The sequence below is a fragment of the Microcaecilia unicolor genome, chromosome 5 (assembly GCF_901765095.1).
Source record: "Microcaecilia unicolor chromosome 5, aMicUni1.1, whole genome shotgun sequence".
Taxonomy (NCBI): Eukaryota; Metazoa; Chordata; class Amphibia; order Gymnophiona; family Siphonopidae; genus Microcaecilia; species Microcaecilia unicolor.
The window spans coordinates 166,123,677-166,146,902 of record NC_044035.1 but is presented as its reverse complement, the minus strand read 5'-3'; the positions used below and the strand labels follow the sequence as shown (position 1 = coordinate 166,146,902).

General features: G+C 41.3%; 1 protein-coding gene across 14 annotated transcripts in view; it reads right to left on the bottom strand.

The window, feature by feature from the left end:
• PAX2 (paired box 2) overlaps window positions 1-23,226 on the bottom strand; it is a 321,986-nt gene that overhangs the window by 10,293 nt on the left and 288,467 nt on the right. For 7 of the 14 annotated variants that reach the window (XM_030203535.1, XM_030203533.1, XM_030203538.1 and 4 more), the window contains 2 exons: window positions 15,396-15,605; window positions 8,957-9,058 (listed from right to left, as the gene is read on the bottom strand). In XM_030203535.1, the coding sequence (XP_030059395.1) occupies window positions 8,957-9,058; window positions 15,396-15,605 (312 nt within the window). The remainder of the gene's footprint in view (window positions 1-8,956; window positions 9,059-15,395; window positions 15,606-23,226) is intronic. The other 7 variants (XM_030203541.1, XM_030203540.1, XM_030203543.1 and 4 more) reach the window with 1 other exon arrangement.

Below are 23,226 nucleotides of genomic sequence, written 5' to 3'. Positions count from 1 at the left end.
GGGAAGGAGCAAGGAAGAGTCTCTGGACGCTTAGCCATGCCATTCCAGCAGCCCATACACCACTTCTATGGGAGTAGAGGAGTGGCCTAGTGGTTAGGGTGGTGGACTTTGGTCCTGAAGAACTGAGTTCAATTCCCACTTCAGGCACAGGCAGCTCCTTGTGACTCTGGGCAAGTCACTTAACCCTCCATTGCCCCATGTAAGCCACATTGAGCCTGCCATGAGTGGGAAAGCACAGGGTACAAATGTAAAAAAAAAAAAAAAATCTATGGCAGAGTAAAAGAAATAACTAAAGGAAGAAATATCTTTAACTGTACCAGGCTACAACAGCTAAGGTATTACATTTGTGTTAACCATCAACTTGTCTAAGTGTTACCTCTCACTGAACTGTAATCACCATCTGTTTGAATACCATCAGCCTACCCTGTGTGGCCTTGAGTTTAAGAAATGTGAGCAGGAGGAACGGGTATACAAGTTGGTGTTTGATATGACTTTTCATTGTTTCCATCCATCAGTTGATAGTAAAGTTCCAGTTTTGAGTTACTTCATGGTGTGGTCTGGTTCTTGTGTGGATGGATAGTCTGATGCCTGTCTTGCCCAGCCCTCCAGCCTTAATGTTGGCCCCAGCCCTGGTCCCACCAAATAAATGAAGAACAATCCAAGAGTAGGGAGTGAACCACTTCCAGCCGGACGATTAATATATGAATCTTTATTGAGCACCACTCATTCATGAAACCCACCAAATAAATAACTTATGGCCCCTTTCTCCCACCTTCCAGACTTTAGGTAGGCATTTGTCTAGGCACTCTACAAAAGAGGGCTTATATATGGAGTCATGGAAATTAAAAAAATAATATGAATCAGAATATGCACAATTTTTACTCTGTCCTCAGGAAAGCTCTTTCCCCTCCTCAAGCATAGGTTGAAAGGATGCTGGAGAGGCGGAGTCAGCACAAACACACACTAAAGAGAATGCATAACCGAGACCCACACCCCTAACAATTTGGTCGGACTACCTCTGAGACAGTGTTGTGGTCACTGTAGCAGGAAGAAGTATGTAGGGTTGGCTCTAGGCACATTGATGCTAACTTTCACTCTTATTCTATGAAGTCCAATTACATGCATAAATGCCATCACAAAAGAAGTTTCATACCCGCTTAATTTTGGCAGCTAAATGGTAGCATCCTTTTTTAGAATTGCTCCTCGGCGGTGACCTTATTCCATGCATAAAACAACACAGAGAGGGTCCAGAGTACACAACAGAATCCAGAATACAAAAAGAAGCACCAAGAGCCTCCAAAAATGGGACACAATTTCTTTAATGGTTTAACTTGAAAAACAGTCTTCAATAAATGACCCGACACGGGCCGTGTTTCAGCGCACAGAATCTGCATCAGGGGTCAAATGTGATGTGGCAACTGATAGATTCAATGTGCAGCAATGGGACTTATCCTTATACACACTCCTGTGTTTTCTCTCAATGAAAGCAAAGCAAAGACTGTCCCTTAGTACAAGCAAACAAACAGCTCTCCCATTTTTGGAAATCGTGTCCCATTTTTGGAGGCGCTTGGTGCTTCTTTTTGTTCCCATATTCCATGCATGGCCAGTTTCTGAAAAAATGAGATCATCGCTGGCTTTGAATATTGACCTAAGTGTTGTGCGCTTCTGACATGCTTATGATGAGACTTTTAATGTGCTGTCCACAAAGTCTTCTACCCGACAGAATGCAAATCAAAGTATTCCTTGAGCAGTTTAGAAGAATCATGTCCCTGCAATAACAAATAGTAAATGTCCCTTTCCATTAGCACTCTCCTCCCTCTACCCCAACACTAAGGGAGAAAAAACAGCAGTTTATATTCATTTCGCTTGAGACAAAATGCCATGGCAGTCAGTATAAGGAAACAGGAAAGGAGGGTTATTGACTTTGACTGTACAACAAGGGAAAATACGTTGGAGAGAAATGAGAGAGATAATGGCATAAACTGAGCAAGGGAAAAGGATAAAAGGAAGATAAAGGGGGAAGAAAATACAAAATCAAGAAAAAAAAAACCTGAGAGAAAGTACATGGAACCATATAAGATTTCAAACCACTGAAGCACTTATTTAACTCCTTTCATTTCCTTCTCCTCAGGCAAGAGAAAAGCATTTTGATATTTCAAGGTTTCTCCCTCCCTTCCTTTTGTGTTGTGAACCTAAACTGTTTACAGTGATCCCAGACTACAGGTTAAGTAGAGGAGAAAGAGGCACTGCAGAACAGATGTAGGGAGTGTATGTGAGAGCTGGGGGAGTGGTGGGGGGGGGGGGGGGGGGGGTGCAAGGTAGGACAGCGGCCACTGGAAAGTGTTTATTGACGAGGAGTGAAAGCATGCATGCAGCAGGATAATGAGCTTTTGAGCTCAACTGTGACCAAGAAGAACTGAGCTATCTCCTTCCCCGATCACTAATGAAACAAGTGTAATTTGCTCATCAGCATTGAATTTTGTTTAACTACTCCCCTCTCCCCTCACCCTCCCGCTAGCCCTCTGCAGCAGCTTGTGTTCTCTGCAGAAGACTTCTTGTATTTTCACAAACACATTTCCTGCCTGATGACCCACATCTTTTCACCCGGGAACTCCCTGCAGGAAGCACCTATGAGACCAGGGGCTCCCAAGCAACATGGAAGACATTGAAAAGCAGAGCCATTATTAATCATGTCTAAGATTCAGATAAGTAACTCTTCTACTGTTCACAGATCTGGAACATCCATGGATTTTTTTCAGTCTTATTCTGCACATGAGCTTCTTCTAGTGTGATCATTCATGTTTTATGCCATTGGTCGAGTCCTAGTTCTAATAGCTGGTATGGCCATCATAGTCTCACAAGTCAGGTGATCCTCCAACTAACAAACAAACCAAGGGAGTAACTCCTCAAGAGTAGTGCTAACCCTCATTGGGATAAAATATTTCATCTATGCAAATGATATTACCGTGATACTGCCTGTTTCCCCAATTGTGGTCTGATACATTATCCTTTATTAAAGTTTGTGTTAACACAGTACATGACTGGATTTCAACTCATAGAGTTAGACTTAACAAGAATAAAACCAAGTTTTTACGGCTTGGTTCAAAATCAGATTCATGATATACTGAAATCATATCTTTAGATGGGAATACCTTGCCTTTAGACCTACACTCTAAAATCTTGGGGGTACAAGTTGATAATTTATTAACTATATATGAGTATGTTCAATCAACTATTAAACAGTCGTTTATTATTCTGAGAAAACTCAGAGCTATTAGAAGTTAGTTCTAAGGTTTTTAGGATTCTGGTACAATCATTAATTCTTTCCAGACTAGATTATTGCAATCTTAGTTTAGCTCCTTGCTCTAAATCACTAATTCATCAGTTACAACTAGTTCAATATTCGGCAGTAAGATTGTTTTTTGGTGTATCTAAATCTGAAACACTCCCGCCTTTTTATTTTAAACTTCACTGGTTACCTGTTGCCGAAAGAATACAATTTAAACTGGGTGACACCACTTTTAAAATCTTAACAGGTGACATGACTGTTTATATGTAAGACCTAGTGACTTTATACCAAATGGTTAAATCAACAGGCTTTGATACTGGTAACCTGGTTTTGATTCCCACTGCAGCTTCCTGTGAAACTTGGACAAGTCACTTAACCCTTCGTTACCCCAGGTAGAAAAAAGTAAGATTGTGAGCTCTCTAGGGACAGAGAAAAGTACCTGCATATTATGTGTACAGTGCTGTGTATGTCTAGTAGGGCTATAGAAATGATTAGCAGTAGTAGTAGTATTACAAGGTTCCACTGAAAGATATAGAACTCATAGTCTTTTTCAACTTAGGTATCCAATGTTTAGGGGACTTAAATTGGTTAGGCACCATTCTTCCTCTATTTCAATACCAGCTAGTTAATTTATAGAATCAACTTCCTTTCTGTTTAAGATTATATGTTCATTATGTTAGGTTTACAAAGAACTTGAAAGCTTTTCTGTTCTGTAAAGCTGGTTTATCTGTTGTTTAATTAATTGTATCTTTGAATGTTATAATCTTTTTTGTAATTCCCAGACACACTGGTCTGGTTCTTGTTTTATGGAATCCGTCCTTGAACTGTATAGGTTTAGGCAGAATACAAGAACTGGCTTAATATAACATAACAGAAAAGGATTGCAACCCAGCTGCAAAAGGATAGATTCTTCATATAAGTAGAGGCAAAAAGTGATGTTGTAACAGCATAGCAGAAATGCCTACCACATAGTTTTGGAGAAAAGGTGCTGATCCAGGGATTTCTCTGATCTACATATTTGGTAATGAGATGAAATTAGTTTCTAAGCTACAGCTGAACTGGCTACACAATCATCTTACAATGAATTGCTGAATAGAGATAAGGTAATTGAAATGATGAACTTGATGAACCTATGGACTTCCTTGAAACTAATCATCAATCCAACCAGTGGAGTGGAGGGGTGGCCTAGTGATTCGATTAGTAGGCTGAGAACCAGAGATGTCAGCACTCAGATCCCACCGGTATGTAGTCAAGTCACTTAACCCTCAATGCCTCAGGTGCAAACTTGGGCCTGACATTCAAAATGATTTAAATGGGCAGGACAGGCTCCTGCCTAGTTAAGTCATGCTGAGTGGGTTGGGAAGGGATATTCAGGGGCACTTACTTGGACAACCTTGCTGATTATAAAACAAGTATGAATTTGATATACTGCCTTTCTGTGGCACAACGAATGCAGTTTTTACATTTATTATATACAGGTACTTTCTCTGTCCCTAGTGGGCTCACAATCAATGGAGGGTTAGGTAACGTGCAACATAGTAACATAGTAGATGACGGCAGAATAAGACCTGCACGGAGTGACTTTCCCAGGGTCACAGGGATTGACAATGTGAATGAAACCAGTTCTCCAGGTTCTCAGCCCACTGCATTAACTACTAGGCTACTCCCGCACTCCATATTGCTCTTCAGATGACTCTTCTCCAAGCTGACGAGCCCTAGACTCTTTAGCTTTTCTTATAGGGAAGTCATCTCATCCCCTTTATCATTTTTGATGCCCTTCTCTGTACTTTTCTAATTCCGCTATATCTTTTTTGAGATGAAGTGACCAGAATTGTACACAGTATTCGGGGTGTGCTCACACAATGGGGCAATACAAAGGCATTATAATATTCTCAGTTTGTTCTCCATTCCTTTCTTAATAATTCCTAACCTTCTACTTGTGGAGGAGTAGCCTAGTGGTTAGTGCAGTGGACTTTGATCCTGGTGAACTGGGTTCAATTCCCACTGCAGCTCCTTGTGACTATGGGCAAGTCACTTAACCCTCCATTGCCCCAGGTACAAAATAAGTACCTATATATATGTAAACTGCTTTGAATGTAGTTGCAAAATACCACAGAAAGGTGGTATATCAAGTCCCATTTCCCTGGCCACTGCTGCTGCACACTGAGCAGAAGGTTTCAACATATCATCAACAATGACACCTAGATCCTTTTCCTGGGCCATGACTCCTAATGTGGAACCTCCCTTACATCGTGTAGCTCCCCTATGACTGCCACAGAATTCCCTAGAGTTAATGCTGGGGGTGGGGTGGTCCAGGGTGGAGTCTGGGCATAGCAGAGCTGGGAGATATGTGGGCACAAGTGATACTGTGTGGAAGTTTCTGCATAGGCACTTAAAATAGAAGGCCTAACTTTGCCCAGTTAACTATGCAGGTATGGGGCACTGAATATCAGTTATACACATTATTTATTTATTTAAATTTATTTGGATTTTTCTGAAGGTGATTTGAACCAGCCACCTCTGGATGTCAAGACTGGTGCTCTAACCACTAGGCTACTCCTCCACTCATAACTTCTGGGCACAACCGAAGAGCCAGATATTTTGTGCCAGTGCCCAGATAGAGCCTGGCGCTGAATACCCAGGTCTATTCTAGCTGGCGGTGGCTAGCATTTAAAGAAATACTGACTGCTGCTGGTTGAATATTGACCTTTAGATTGTGGCCCCGATATGCAAAACCATTTAACCAGCCAGGAATGGCACCTGGCAGATTAAATGGCACTTAACCGGCTATCCAGCGATATTCATCAGGGGATAACCAGCTATCCCCCACTGGATATTCCTTGTTAGTGGCTAGGAAATAACTGGCTATATCGAGCAATATAGCCAGCTATCCCTGAATATTCAGCACATAGCTGGCTATTTATTGTCAGCGGCTACATCAGGTCACGTAATAGCTGGAATATCTTTGGCCAGCTTAGACTTAGCCGGCTATCTCCAAATAGTAACATAGCCGGTTAAGTTTAAACCGGTCAAAAATAAACCAGATACTTAATGCTGGTCTCGGGAAATGGCCCGACATTCAATATCTGGGCTGATCACCGACCGCGGGAGTTAGCCGGGCTCCCTCCCGCAATCTGAATATCGGCCCCTGTAAGTCTTCTGAGGAAAGGGTAATGTCTACTATATCTGAAAGTAACTCCCCTTGAGCTACCACTATTAATAATAAGAGGTAATATTGCTCCTAAAAGAGAAAGCTTTTTAATATACTTTATGACTACTTCTCTTTAGTCATTGGGTGACTAAAAAAAGACAATTGGTGTCATTATAAAGACAAAGGGGGCAATTCTATAACTTGCCTTGAGTTTAGCCACCCATCTATCCCAATCGACTTTGTACTACCCATCTTATTCCTACCTATGTATCTGCATTAATTGCATTTGTACCCCACATTTACCTTCCTAGTAGTAGGTTCAATGTGGCTTACAGATATTAAAGAGAACAGCAGTTAGCGGGTTCTGAGGCATAGAAGGAAGGGATGAGGTGTGTTTTCTTTGGGGGGGGGGGGGGATCAAGTGTTCTGAGTCTTGCGATGTGATTGTATCAGGACCAGTTTCACTTCTTCTTTCTTTTTTTCCATTCTACATTTTGTTCGTTTTGAGGTTCGTGATTGTGGGGGTGTTGTTCGAGTGGTTGTGAGGTTGTGGGATCGTCCGGAAGGTAGGTTGTTTTGAAGAAGTGGCCTTTCAGGTGTTTTCTGAATTGTTGGTAGTTGTTCTTGTATTTTAGGTCTCTTGGGAGGGAGTTCCAGTTTTTGATCCATATGTAAGCGAAGCTTGTTTTGTATGAGGTTTTGTCATCATATCTATTTTATTCAAATGTTCTAAAGCATGCTTAAGTGTTCCATTGCTAGTATGCTGACATTGTATTATATCTATATTATTTGAATGTTTTGTGCTGTCTATTATGGTATTCTTTGTATTTAACTGATATTTATCATGTTTCTGATATATTATTGTGTAGATTTCTGATACAGTTTCATGTTAGTCCTATTACTAAGTTTCAATTTGCCAAAAGAACATAAGTGTTGCCATACTGGGACAGAGGGAAGGACCATTAAGCCCAGTATCCTGTTTCCAACAGTGGCCAACCCAGGTCACAAGCACCTGGCAAGACCCCAAAATAGTAAAACAGATTTTATGCTGCTTATCCTAAAAATAAACAGTGGATTTTCCCAAGTCCATCTTATGCATCCGTAAAATCCAGAAAATACCTTACGTTTCACTATCCTAACTATAAAAACATCAGTGTCAAGTTTATATTCTGCAAACATTTCTCTCACATAGGCACTAAATGGTGGAATGATTTACCAGTTGAAATTAAATGAATTTCTAACTATTTAATATTCTGAAAATTTCTGAAAACTTTTCTCTTTGAAAAATTCCTGAAATGGGTATTTTATCCATCAAATTCTAGTGTTTCTGTAAAATCCTTTGAACTCTAGCTAATTTGCTTTAACAGTTACTTAACTGTTGTAAGCCACATAGAACTGAATAACTGGTATTTGGATTATGTGGGATATAAGAACCAAAATAAATAAATAAATAAAATAATGGCTTATGGACTTTTTTTTAATGGAAATTAACCAATCCTTTTTAAAACCCTGCTAAGCTAACAGCTTTTACCACATTCTCTGGCAACGAATTACACGTTGAGTGAAATTTTCTCCAGTTTGTTTTCAATTTACTACTTAGTAGCTTCATTGTGTGCCCCTTAGTCCTTGTATTTTTGGAAAGAGTAAACAAGCGATTCACGTCTACCTGTTCCTCTCCACTCAGTATCTTATCTCTATCATATCTCCTCTCAGCCATCTCCTCTCCAAGTTAAAGAGCCCTAGCCACTTTAGCCTTTCTTCATAGGGAAGTCATCCCAACCCCTTTATCATTGTCATTGCCCTTTTTCGTTTACCTCATTGGCTGTACTTATATTTATATTTGGTCATGTTACCATTGTTATGTTGTTAACAAAATTGTGTGTTTTTTGTTAAACAGTACCTGCTGTACACCACCTTGGGTGAATCTCTTCATAAAAGCAGTTAATAAATCCCAATCCATAAATAAATAAAATAAACTGAGCACCACGTTAGGTGGTTCTATAATGACATCTGTGTGCAAAGATGCCATTATAGAATACAAGCATAAGCCCAAAGATGTGCACACAATGTTTGGTACACTCACTCCAGGTCAATGGCAGACATGAGAGCATCTAGGGGCAATCAAATGCATAACATACAGTATTCTGTAAGTTACACGCATAACCTGGAGATGTGCCCATGTACTTAACACATCTATACCCCCTTCCAGTGACGCACTAATGTACTTACACACTAGTTTATAGACTAGCCTATAATGCACATATTTATTTAACAAATTTAAGTCCTGCACTATCTGTGATTCCAGGCAGCTTACAAGAAAACATTCATAAGAAAAATTCACAAACTATAATATACAACTATCATCATAAAACAGTTGATAATAAGCTTCTACTCTGAAATAGGTAGGTACTAATTATCTCAGCACTTACATGCTTGTGGCTTGTGGTGTGTATTACTAGAAGAGTGCAGTTATAGACTTGCCCTGAAAGGGTTTATATAAACTTGTGTTGACCTACCAGGTACCATTCCTGCGAGAGTTGAGGTTGGATAGCTGCCTTGTCCTGTAGGGGGCACATGAGGTGGATAACCCGGAAGGGTTGTACTTGCCATGTCCCGACCTAGAAATTCGGAGAACCAAAAACAAAAGAGATACATTGGAACTCCAGATATATTAATACTCTTCATTTTTGTTTATCCTCTTTTTATCAGGTAATGAGCTTCAGGTTCTTTTAAATGACCATCGACTGGAAATGCAAAGCATAAGCAAAATGATGTTGCACTACTGTATCTATGTTAATAAAATTCAAATGTTTAAATGGAATGCGTTTAGGGGTTTTTACAATATGTTGCGATGGATGGTTTACTCTGGATTCATTTCAGTAGTGCAAGTAGGGGAGTATCTGTTCCATCACCACTGTCCTAGCTCCAACATCCTTGATTAGGGTTATTGCTAGGGATTAATGAAGCTTGTATTTCTGTTCTTTCCCTCCTTTGGAAAACACGCTTGTTTGCTCTAGGCTGTCAGTAAACCTAAGCAACAATGGCTGTTTGCTTTTGAACAGTGCTTTTGAAATAAGGCCAAAGGGAAAAGGTGGTTTGCTGCTAATTGTAATTGTGTTTCAATGGACAAAAACAGTGGTTCTTAACCCATGCCTTGGGATACCCCCACCCAGATGGATTTTCAGGATATTCATAATGAATATGCATGGGGGTACATTTGTATGCACTACTTCCATTGTAAACAAACTGAGCTCATGCACGTTCACTGTGGATATCCTGAAAACAAGACTGGCAAGGGGTAGCCTGAGGACTGGGCTGAGAAACCCTGGACTAAAGTCATATCAGATACTGGATACCCAAGCTAACAAGCTTCAATCTTTGTGCCGCTTTTCTCCTCAGTGATTTTTTTTATACAGTAGCCTTGTCTATGCTGACCCCTACAGAATGCATCCCATCCAGGGTCCAGGAGGTGGTGACATGCCTCTGGGACGACTGGATACAAAGATTAATGTGTTGTCCTTTCCTTCTCCTTATGAAGTCATTGAATCAGTAATCTCAATACTCAGGACAGTTATAATTGTTGATTCAGGGGGTCAGGGCATTGACTAAAACTCTAGGAGCAATTGGCTGACTCAATATATAGACTGAATTGGTGGCCCTCCATCCCAGATCAGGATTAGACTCCACTGATGGAGCACTGTAAGTCACAGAATGAACTTAGAGAAAGAGGAAAAGGAGCAACCAGACTAAAAGAGTGAGGATTTTCTACTAGAGCAGGAAGGACAGCTGCTCTTACAGGGGTCCTTTTACTAAGCTGCGGCAAAAAGTGGCCTGCAGTAGTATGGGAGCGTGTGGTGGCACGTGCCGGGGCAGTTTTTACCGCACCTTGGAAAAAGGGCTTTTTATTCAATGGGCCGGGAAAAGGGCCTGCGGTAAAATTGAAACTAGCACGCGCCTATTTATGGCCTGAGCCCTTAACACCACCCATTGATCTAGCGGTAAAGGCTCACCCACTACACACGCGGTGACCGGTCGGTGCGCACCAACTGCCGATTAATGCTGAAACACTACATGCGGTAGGAAATTAAAAAATAATTTATCACAGCGGTAGTCTCGTTTTGGCACACACTGTATGCGCACAGAGCCTACCGCGCCTTTGTAAAAGGACCCCTCAGTTCGCTGTTATGGTCCTTGGTCTGATGCTAGAGGCCAACAAATTCAAATACTTAAATCTCAAGTTTGAAAAACAACATGGCGCCTTCACAGTAAGAAAACTCAGGATAGAATGCAATTTGCATCTGACTGCCTTTCCCACCCCTGAAGAGGGTGGCATGTTCAGAGCAGAGGTCGTGGACCTACTATAGGTGTCTTCTCTTAATGCATACCGCAATAACGACAAGCCACATTTTGAGGGTAATTTTATAACAAGGCACCTGGGCTGTAAAGGCACTTAGATGCATACGCTATGCCTATTTTAGAAAGGCAAGATATGCGCACGTGTCTTTATGTATGCATTTATTTATTTATTTATTTATATCATTTATACCCCACAGTTTCCCACCGCTGGCAGGCTCAATGTGGCTTACAAAATTTGAAACAGTAAAGTGCAATAAATTGAAAGTGATGTGGGTGGTGTAAAGGTACAGGGTTACGAGAAAGTAGTTAATTTCGCAAGATCTGTATAGGAGTTGCCGGCAGCAAAAAGCAGGGAGAGTAGGCTCTCCTCAAACACCGGAGGAGATGTAATAATGGAAACAGAGTCTTTCTTGCAATAAAGACTCTGTTTCCATTATTACGTCTCCTCCAGTGTTTGAGAAGAGCCTAATCTCCCTGCTTTTTGCTTCCGCATCCTTCTGACGTAGGGAACTAGCGCACCTCCACCTTTGGGTGGTTTTCTTTGGTTTTATAAAATTGCCTCCCCAAAAGCTCCTGCTGAAAGTTACACCTGCTCTGAGGCTGAAGTAACAATGGGGGTAATTCTCTTCAGGTCCCCTAAAATTAGGTGCCAGGATGATGTCAGCTAAGCATGAATTCTATATAGGCAAGTAGGACCTTATTCTACAAAGTTTATGCTCCTAAAATTTACACTAATAAATTTAGAAGCATAATATATGCTCCTAAATTTACGTTCATAAGTTTATGCTCATAAATTTAGGAGTGTAATTTAAGCTCCTAAATGTATGTAGGAGCATAGGTTATGCTAGAAATTTAGAAGTGTAAATTTAGGAGCATAAACTTTGTAGAATAAGTGCTTAACAGTGTACTTGCTGTTACAGAATACTTGTGTAAGTCTGCAGTTACGCATCTAACTTTACATGCGAGCACCTAAGTGACCTCAGTGGCTGGTGTAAATGCTCACGCATAACCGCTGTCTGCTAGGCTTATAACTCAGTTCCACGTCCCCTTGAAGTTGTGTGCTATGGATTTTACGTGCTTAATTTGTAGAATATCTATACCGACTAAGAGCAGCTACATAAATAACTACAAATTGGTTATAATTAGCACCAGTTAACACCAGTTAAAGCCAATTTGTTGGTTAATTTTAATTAGCAGCTAAACTGACTGGATTCTATAACTTCTGTGTGGAACTTTGCACGCTAAGTGCTAAGTTGCACGTGTAAGCTTATAGAATGTGTGTATGTGCTGCTGAAAGTCATTACTCATGCTATATAAGGTAGATGCATAAGCGCCAATCTCCCCCCTCTCCATCCATTCTTTTCCTCTAGAAATGTCTGAACATCACTGTTCCCTCTAAGCTGAGCAAGAGTCCCTCAACTGCATTGTTGCCAGTAGGCGGTGGTGTTTCAGTATTGTTTTCAATTGCTAGGGACAGGCAGGTTTCCTGGAGTCCTGCAGAGCTTGCTTGTCCCTCACTGTTGAAAATGTGATAGTGAAACAGCACCCCCCACTGGCAGGACTGTAAGTGGAGGACTCCCACTCAACTTAGAGGGAGAAGGCTGCACATATATCATATGAAAGTAGAAGCTATCAGGCTTATTTTTGAAAGAGAAGGGTGCCCATCTTTCGACACAAATCGGGAGATGGGCGTCCTTCTCCCAGGGTCGTCCAAATCGGCTTAATCGAAAGCGGATTTTGGGCGTCCTCAACTGCTTTCTGTCACGGGGATGAACAAAGTTCACGGGGGCTTGTTGGCAGCGTACCAAAGGCGGGACGGGGGCGTGCTTAAGAGATGGGCATCCTCGACCGATAATGGAAAAAAGAAGGGCGTCCCTGACGAGCAGTTGGGCGACTTTACTTAGTCCATTTTTTCTTATGACCAAGCCTCAAACAGGTGCCCAAACTGACCAGATGACCACAGGAGGGAATTGGGGATGACCTCCCCTTACTCCCCCAGTGGTCACTAACCCCTTCCCACCCTAAAAAAAACTTTAAAAATATTTTTTGCCAGCCTCAAATATCATGCCCAGCTCCATGACAGCAGTATGCAGGTCCCTGGAGCAGTTTTAGTGGGTGCAGTGCACTTCAGGCAGGCAGACCCAGGCCCATCCCCCCCCCCATCTATTACACTTGTGGTGGTAAATGTGAGCCCTTCAAAACCCACCACAAACCCATTGTACTCACATGTAGGTGCCCCCCTTCACCCCTTAAGGCTATGGTAGTGTTGTACAGTTGTGGGGAGTGGGTTTTGGGGGGAGGTTGGGGGTTTCAGCACCCAAGGTAAGGGAGCTATGCAACTGGGAGCAATTTCTGAAGTCCACTGCAGTGCCCCCTAGGGTGCCCGGTTGCTGTCTTGGCATGTCAGGGGGACCAGTGCATTATGAATACCGGCTCCTCCCATGACCAAATGGCTTGGATTTGGTCGTTTCTGAGATGGGCATCTTCGGTTTCCATTATCGGCGAAAATCGGGGATGACCATCTCTAAGGACGACCATCTCTAAAGTCGACCTAAATTTCACGATTTGGGCATCCCCGACCGTATTATCGAAATGAAAGATGGAAGCCCATCTTGTTTCGATAATACGGGTTTCCCCGTCCCTTCGCCGGGACGTCCTGCGAGGACGTCCTCAGGAAAACTTGGGTGCCCCTTTTGATTATGCCCCTCCACGTCTTCCAAATGAGGCAATATTATAAACACCTACATGAGCGTGTCAACCGCTGTTCTACATGCTCACATTGTTTCTAAACTCCCTTATGTTTGAAGCATATGTATCAGACAACCAAGGCCACAAATATCATGCCAAACCAGGCCTCACTTATCAATTTCCAATTCCAAAACAAGAATGGCTTCAAATTCCATGCCTCCTCCTCTTTCCATTTCAAGATGGAAGGCACCCAACAGGTATTCCCAACGCAATGATCTTTGAAATGGAATTCTATTTTAGGATACTTCTACCTCATGAATGACAAAGGCTTCATGGGAGCATTGTTGCAAAACACAAGGCTACTTTGGTGTCCATAACTTGTAGCCAGATTTTAAAAGAAAACAACGCAGGAAGTGTTCCTTTGAAAATTTCCTAGCACATACCTGGCCCTAAAAGTTCCCACATATTTCATACCTGACGTGCACATTTGAAAATTCAAATGTACACTTGTTGGTTACGCCACTAATGTAAGCATAAACCTGGAAATGCTTTTTTAAAAATCTGGCTTTAAAAGTATGCAGATTGTGAAAACTTGCATGTAATTTTAACTGCTTTGAGGTAGACAGCAATCTAGTCAGGTATCTAAGCAGTTATTAGGAGCATGAATTCATCAGCATGCATGAGGCCTCATTTACTAAGCTGAATTAGAGGCTAACACATGTCTAATGCAGTAAAAAAAATGGAGTACTGCAGGGCATGCTCAGGCATCCTGTGGTAACTTTGAAATCTGCACTAAAAATGTTTTCTAAGGTTTTTTTTTTTGAGGGGATGTGTCAAACGGCAGAGAGTGGGTGTTCTTGCACTAACCAGTTAGCACATCTACATTACCTCATGCTAACTGGTTAGCGCATGGATACCTCGTGAGCCCTTACGCCTTCAGAATGGGCAGCAGTAAGTGCTCACGTGATAGCTTTTAAAAATGAGCACACGCTAATGGCAATATTTGTGCATGGACATTAAAGCAAAAAAATAGAAAAAAGGCATTTTTATGGCTGTGTAAAAATGGTTTTAGGGCATGGGATAGACCCATGTAAGGGCAGGCTAAAGTCTATTTTTACTGCAGCTTAGCAAAAAGACCCCTTGATTTGTTAGTATGCATTAAAAAAATTTAGTATGTTCAAACTCAATTTAACGGCTGTTAACCTAAGAATTAATGTGCATACAATCTATTTGTGTACTTAAAGAAGCTGTAAAGATCCTTCAACATTTTTCATTGAACAAAAAAGTTTTAAAAGTACCAATTTTAAAAGTACCAAAAAATCCACCCAAACATTGAGAAAATTTCCCAAAATTCCAAATATAAACTAAAATGTTTTTGGCTGTGCACATCCCTTTTAGTTAGCAGGCTACATCCTTTGACAAAGCTACCATGAAGGTGATGATAGCAATCCTTGTTTGCGACAGAACGTAAATATTCAAATGTTTTCATCCACTGTTGATCCCTGACCAAATATAAGGCTGGATTTACTACAGCGTGTTACCCTATTTTCCCCCACACAGTAATGCAATTTGTATGCATTATTAGTAATTAGGTCCCATTGCATAAAATGAAACCTGTGATAATTAACACACGTTAATGCATTCTAGAGCGTGATTAATCCAGTAGCACCTTTTAGCAAATCTAGCTTATAATTTCTACAGTAAGGCCAAGTTATGTGCCCCCCCCCCCCCCCATTTCTCCAGTTAAAATTTCTCAGGCAGGTGGGTAAGCAGCCAGTGAACTGAGGGAGAAGCAGCAGAGAAAATTCTATGGTGCTGCAACCCCCCTAGGAACAGCTCCCACAGCTTATGTTCCCAACAAATGCAGCCTACGATCTCTGCATTCACTAATGATGCTGGTTAGTTTGGTACCTGCTCTCAGAGGCTGGCTGCTGAACTGCTCATAGGAGGGGCCATGGTGAGGGAAGACGTTGTATGCAGGCATGGACGCATCAACCGAAAGGGCCATCTGGAGGGGCTGGAGCTCAGCTAGCCCTGAGCTGGCCAGTGAGGTAGGGGTGAAAGGAGTGATAGAGGCTTCATGAGGTTCTTGCTTTAAACAAAGAGGAAAGGGAATTGTTTCTGGGGGGGGGGGTAGGGGGGTAAGGTAGGAAAAAACATATGGAAGGAGAGACAGACATTGGGGAAGGGGACAAAAAAAGGAGGAAAAAAAGCATAAAATGGATGAATATGAATATAATGAGTAAAATAAAAACAGCAGATGACCAAAATATGTAGGCCTGTGATTTACAGCAGTGATTCAGTCCATTAATACTATCTATCCAAAATTTCAGTGTATAGAGCTTGTCACCACTTTAGGTTTCAGATTTTTCAATGACAGAACCCCCCCCCCCCCCCCCCCAGCACAAATTCTACTACTCTCCCTCATGAACTATCCATGTTACACAATATTCTTCCTGCGACATTAACTATTTCAAAAAATAATCTCTCCACAAACAATTACAATGGGAGGGTCCTTTAAAAAAAAACAAAAAACAACAGAACTGTTTGATTGCATAAGGTGCTTCGGTATCAGAGGCTTTAGGTCAGCCAACTGAGCAACCACTGGTGAATCACCAGCCTAATATGCCAGCGTGCTGTTCTATATGATCCATTCAGTAAATAGTAATGTGTGCTTCAAGCCATTTTCTTCCATCAGTACGATTATCATATCCACTGTTCTCTGCAGTATATCACGGCATGCTGCCCTGTCCTCTAACAGCACAGTCCTCTGTACCACAATCCAGTGCCTTAATGTCATATCCACTGTTCCCTGCAGTATATCACAATGAGCTGTCTTGTAGTATGTCAGAACACCAGTCTCTATAAAAGCGTATTGCTTTTCTCTAGAACAGTGCTTCTCAAACCCTTCCAGGGGGCACATCTAGCTGGTCGGATTTTCAGGATTACCATAACAAATATACTTGTGATAGATTTCAATATATTGGAGATTTTCCGTGTGCAAATCAGGGGCGTAGTCAGACCTCGACGGGAGGGGGGCCAGAGCCCAAAGTGAGGGAGCACATTTTGGCCCGCCTCCACGCTGCTGCCCCCCGCTGCCGCTTCCCCCCCCCCCCCCCCCCCGCCACAACTGTGACGGTACACATTGGCTGGCGGGGGGTCCCCAACCCCAAACAGCTGAAGCATTTGTTCCGCACTGGTCTCTCATTGCCTGTCCTGTTTTCAGTCACGCCATGCACGCTCGTTTTAATGAAATTGAGCACGCGCATTCTCAGTTTCATTACAATAAGCATGCACAGCATGACTGAAGACAGGTAATGTGAGACCAGTGCCAGCCAAACCGGGGGCCCCAGAGCCAATTTGGGGGGGGGGGGCAGGCCCTGTGGCCCCTTGTAGCTATGCCACTGGTGCAAATGCATATTCCTTGTGATAATCCTGAAAAACAACTGACTGGGTGTTAGAAGAGCCGGCAAAATGCGTAGTGTCACTGGCAAAGTTAGACGTACTTATTCAATGACAGGTCATGTCCAGGCGTCAACACTGAATATCTGGGTTAGCCACAATGCCCAGACGTTATGCAGATACGGCCAATATTCATTTCCGTATCCACATAACTAACCAAAGTTAAGGCTGCTATTTACAATGCCCTACTTGCCAGTTAGCTAAATATCACTGGTGCACATATAACTTCTGGGATCACCCTGTTTCACCCCCAAACCACCCTTCAATGGTCCACTTTCACTGTGGCTGGTTAGAGCTGATATTTAGAGGCACTGCTTGATTAAGGGCTCCTTTTACTAAAGTGCACAAAAAAGTGGCCTGCGCTACTGTACATAAGTACATAAGTATTGCCATACTGGGAAACACCAAAGGTCCATCGAGCCCAGCATCTTGTTTCCAACAGTGGCCAATCCAGATCACAAATACCCGGCAAGATCCCCAAAAAATACAAAACATTTTATACTGCTTATCCCAGAAATAGTGGATTTTCCCCAAGTCCATTTAATAACGGTCTATGGACTTTTCCTTTAGGAAGCCGTCCAAACCTTTTTTAAACTCCGCTAATCTAACCGCCTTTACCACATTCTTGAAGAAAACGTTTCTCCGATTCGTTTTAAATTTACTATATTGTAGCTTCATCGCGTGCCCCCTAGTCCTAGTATTTTTGGAAAGCATGAACAGACACTTCACATCTACCGGTTCAACTCCACTCATTATTTTATAGACCTCTATCATATCTCCCCTCAACCGCCTTTTCTCCAAGCTGATGAGCCCTAGCCGCTTTAGCCTTTCCTCATAGGGAAGTCATCCCATCCCCTTTATCATTTTCGTTGCCCTTCTCTGCACCTTTTCTAATTCCACTATATCTTTTTTGAGATGCGGCGACCAGAATTGAACACAATATTTGAGGTGTGGTCGCACCATGGAGCGTGTTTTGGATGTGCGCAGATCCATTTTTCAGCGTACCTGTAAAAAATGCCTTTTTTGGAAGGAGGGCGAAAATGGATGTGCGGCAAAATGAAAATTGGCATGCGTCCATTTTGGGTCTGAGACCTTACTGCCACCCATTCACTTAGTGGTGAGGTCTCATGTGTTACTACTACTACTACTACTTCACATTTATAAAGCGCTACCAGGGTTACACAGTGCTGTACAATTTAACACAGAGGACAGTCCCTGCTGGAAGGAGCTTACAATCTAAAGGACAAAAAAGTGCAGTCAATCAAATTGGGGCAGTCTAGATTTCCTGAATAAGTGCAAGTTACATTCTGCCAAGCTTTTTTCACATTTGTTTTCAATATTGAGCAGCGACCTAGTCCTCCAGTACAAAAATGCACTGATTAATATTGCTTTCCAGCTTGACACCAGTTCGTAAGTAATGACAAAAATCACATCAAGTAAGTTCAAACTCAGGGGTCCTTTTGCTAAGCCATGTAAGCGGACAATAAGACACAGTCAAGGATTAGAAACAGAGAAGGAGGACCCAAAATCATAAAAGGGAAAGATTAGGAAGGAGGCACACAGTAGGGAGATTGGAGTGGTTCCTTTTCCGCTCTTGCCTCATCAGCTCCGGCTTTCAAAATGGCAGTGTTGACTTTTTGACCCCTAGCAGTAGTATTGCAAGTCTACTGCTAAGGGTCAGTACCGCCATTTTGAAACCCAGAGCTGATAGGGCAGCAGTGGGAAAGGGACCACTCTAGCCCTGTCCCACTAGATCTAAGGATTACTTCTGGGTAAGTCCTGCGATTGCCCAAGGGGTCTGAGAGGTGGAGGGAGGGAGACCTGGTCAGGGGATCAGGTGAGGATCAGAACTGGGGGAAAGAGGGGTTGAAGAATGGAATTAAAGGATGAGTGGGATCAGAAAGGGGGGTTATGAAGACCTAACAGATTCCCTTATGCAAGTTATCAGCCAGTCTTATGCTAGTCCCAGCTGAATACTAGCCAGGATTTACATATGTGCTGGTGCCCAGTACATGTTCAGTCATACACAGATATTCAATGCTGGTGCCTGGACATGGCCCGGTATTGAATTTCAAGGTCTAATTTAGCTGATGATGGACATCGCTTAAAAAAACTCACTAACTGCCGCCAACTGAATATTGACCAGTAAATTTTCAGCTGAATATTCATCTTAATTTAGCAGTTTTACAATTATGCTTATTAATTTAGCTCTGCCATTCATTTGCTTAGATTTATGAGCCCAATACTGAAAACCATTGCTTACTTTTTCCCCTGCCCTAAATCTACTCCCGTTGTCCCCCTCCCTTTTTTATGCTCCAAAATATAGGAGTTTAGGGCCCAATATTCAGCCAACGGTGTTTTGCTGATCACTGCTGGCATTAAACCCAGAAATTCAATGCCAGGCCATGTCCAGGCACCAGCACTGAATTTCTGGGTTTCTGGAGCCAGCTACCACATAGCCGGTTAAGTACAATATTCAGAACTTTAGTAGCTATGGGTTATCGTATAAAGATAGGACTGACTTTTATGCGGCCCTATTTACGGTTACCTTGGCCGGTTGCCTGCTGAACATCAGCACTTAACCAGCCAAGTGTTAACTCCACTTCAGGAAAGCTCCCAAAATAGCCAGTTTTCAGTTTGGTGTTATCTGGTTATTTTCAGTGGCACCAACTAGTTAAGTGCTGCTGAAAATTAGCAGTTAGCCCTGAACAAGTGAGTTAACCGGCCAGCAGCCATTTCTGGCCACTTAAATCACTTTGAACATTGACCCCTTAGTGAAACGTTTAGTATAAATTTAGGCACCCAGCCATGGAAAATTTTCATGGAGGCCAGTTTAGAAGCATAACTCTATAAGGGGCCCTTTTACCAAGCTATGGTAAAAAGGGCCCTGTGGTAGCAGTGGCAGACATGTTTGCAGTACGCCAGGGCCCTTTTAATTGCAGTAGGTAAAAGAGGCTGGAAATTGACATGACCAAGTGGTAAAATTACATTTATCTCATGGCCATGCTTGGGGAGCACTTACAGCCACCCATTGAGGTGGCGGTAAGGGCTCCCGTGATAAACTGGCAGTAACCGGGTTACCATCAGGTTAGCGCCACACTAATAATTATGGAAACATTTCTGTGGTGCTAGAAATGGCGTACACTCAAGGTGGAGCTATCACCAGCAGCCACATTGGGTTGCTGGTAGTTCCAGGTTGCTGCACGGCAACCCTTTAATAGAAGGGCCCCTAAGTTAACGGCATAAATCCTTTGAATATCAGACCCTTCATGTATATTTCCCACCATCCTTACACATATTTCACAAAAGGCTCCACATTCAGCGTATCTTTTATAAAATACTTGAGAGCAATTGTACACATCCAGACTCGAACATCCCATTTCTTACCTTGACAACTATGTAAAATCAAGCTTCTTTGTATGAGGCATCCTTCTAGTTGCTCTGATTATAGACCATTAACTAACCTACCGTTCATTACAAAAATTGTGGTAGGGGGGACAACTCCAAGATTATCTCTTACACCATCAAATATTACACCACCATCAGTCTGGGTTTCAGCCTAACTATAGCACAGAAACAGTACTGTTAACTCTCCTAGTAAATCTACGAAACAATTTGGATATGGTTAGCCAGACCTTAGTCATTCAGCTAGATTTATCAGCTCCATTTGACTTAGTAGAATAGAACTTGACAAGTTTCTGAGAAAAAAGATCTTTCAAGTTGCTGGCATATGCCTCAAGGGGTCCGACAGGATTCCCCTATTTGAGTGGTTTAGAAAAAGTGTTAAAACTCTTTAATATCTCTTATTATTCCTATACAGATGATATTTCTATTTTATTTCCAACTGGAAACATCTTTTTGGAGACCTTTGAGTTAACAAACTCAGTACTTGAAAAAAATCATTACTGGATGGCAGTCCACAGATTGAAGAGAAACCTAGGTAAAATTAATATATTATAAGGAAGCAAAGCTGATTTATTAAAATGGAACTAAGATTAGCAGATGCGATTGTCCCTCTTCACCAATATTAAGATTAGAGGAATGAAGATTGATTCCAACTTAAATATGGAAAAACATATAAGAGGGGTCATCAGAAAGACATTTGCTAATTTTAAATTTTTGCACATATAAAACCATTCTTGGATTCATTTCAATTACAATTAGTATTGCAGGCCATCATTATGACACAACTGGACTATTGCAACATTGTTTTGCTAGGTCTTCCAGACCACCAACTATGTAGACTCCAGATTGTGCAGAAGGCCATGGCCAAATTGATTTTTTTTTTTTTGGGGGGGGGGGGGGGGGGGGGGGAGGTAAATTAATAGATCATGCCACTTCATTTCTTATAAAGTTGTATTGGCTCCCCATAAAAGCAAGAACTGAGTTTAAGCTTTTATCATTTGTTCATAAAATTTTGTATGGTTTAGCACCAGAATATCTTTGTTCATTAATCTCTCTGAACTCTTCCAGCAAATCTCTATGCTCATCTCAGGAAATTTGTTTAACAATTCCTTCTAACGTTCTGTGCTGGAAAACAACTACTAGACTAAGAACTTGTATGGGATAAGCTTCCATGAACCCTCAGAAAAGTGATAGCTATATTGTCTTCAGATGACATCTGAAAGTTTATTTATTCGATCAGTATTTTTAAAGAGCTTAATGTAACAGTCCTTCTTGATTTCCATACTTTAATGATGTTTTCTGTATTCTTGAGACTATAGCTTATTTGGTTTTCTTTTATTGTGATCTGCCTTGAGCCATTTTCTGGTTAAAGGAATATAAACGCTCAGATTAGGTTAGATTAGATTCCCTGGCCATCCATTATTTTTTCTAAAATTTTAGTGAATAGGATGTGAAGGTTTGGTTTGAATGGACAGGTTTTAGCAATAACTGATAGCTGATTGAATCTCCCTCTAGCTGGAAATACAGTGATCACCTAAATTAACATGTAGAATACCAACTAACGCAACTCAACCTTGAAAAACCGAGACAGTCCTTCATCAACTTACAATTTCTCCAATGAATGCACATCCTTATGTTCTAAGGATGTGCATTCATTTGAAATGACATGGAAGACATTTCCCATGTCGTTTCATGTCATTTTTTGCCTGGAACAAAAGTAAAAATCCTGAATTTTGTTGTTGTGTGTTATTAATAATGTGCACTCTTTTGAAAGAGTGCACACTGCCGAAAGAGTGCATACATTTCACAAAGAGTGCACACCCTTAACAATATTGCTTCCCTAAAGAAAATTACAAAAAAAACCCAAACAAATTCCTGTAAATGACATGCAAAATGATATGAAACAAAGTTTTTGAGCTACACACCCCTATTATTTTTGGCAGATTTACCTGATCCTATTTAGTGGTGTGACCAGTTATGTATTCTAAGAGAAGCAGGACTACAAGTCTCTGGAAAACAGAAAAAAGAGCCAAGGTACCTTACAAACCAATGGATAACACAGAAACAGTTCCACAAACAATGAAAAAACCCCCCAACAATAAATAAATAAACATATATTGAATAGACAGACAAAAACTGATCACATGCAATTAGATGTTTGGATATGGGGAAAAAGGAGTAGTATTGATTTATTTTAATTCTTTATTTATTAATTTTAACATTCATAATATATAGTTATGAGTGAAAATACACCAAAAGAAAAGTCATCATTCAATATACACATATAATCGACCTCAAGGGTACTCAACTATCGCCCACAAATTTAGGTAATTGACCCAAGAAAAAGGAAATATCTATACTTAAATCTTAAGCAATTTCACAAAAGGGGAAAAAAAAGCAGCTTAATTCCTGAGTGGTTTACTCAAATCTGCCATACAGTGTTACATATGAGACTAAACCTGTACTCTAACCTCTTCTCTGCTTATTATAAAGTCCTCCAGCTGTTTTGGTTCAAAAAATTGATATTGTTTTAGTTGAAATTTTATTCTACATATACATGGGAATCTGAGAAGAAATTCTGCCCCAATTGCTATTACCCTAGGGCGTAACAATAAGAACATCTTACGTCTCCTCTGAGTTTCCCTAGATAAGTCAGGAAATGCTCTAACTTTTGAACCCAAAAACAGCAAATCCAAATGTCTCAAAGAAAGTTTAAGCACAGCGTCTCTATCTATTTCCAACGCAAATGTGACCAACAAAGTGGTCCTTTGGGTTATGACCTCAAGAGAGGACTCGAGGAATGCTGTGAGATTCATTGCATCTTGCCTCTGTAAATTTTCTGGGATATTCCCATCTACTTGTATATAATAAGCTC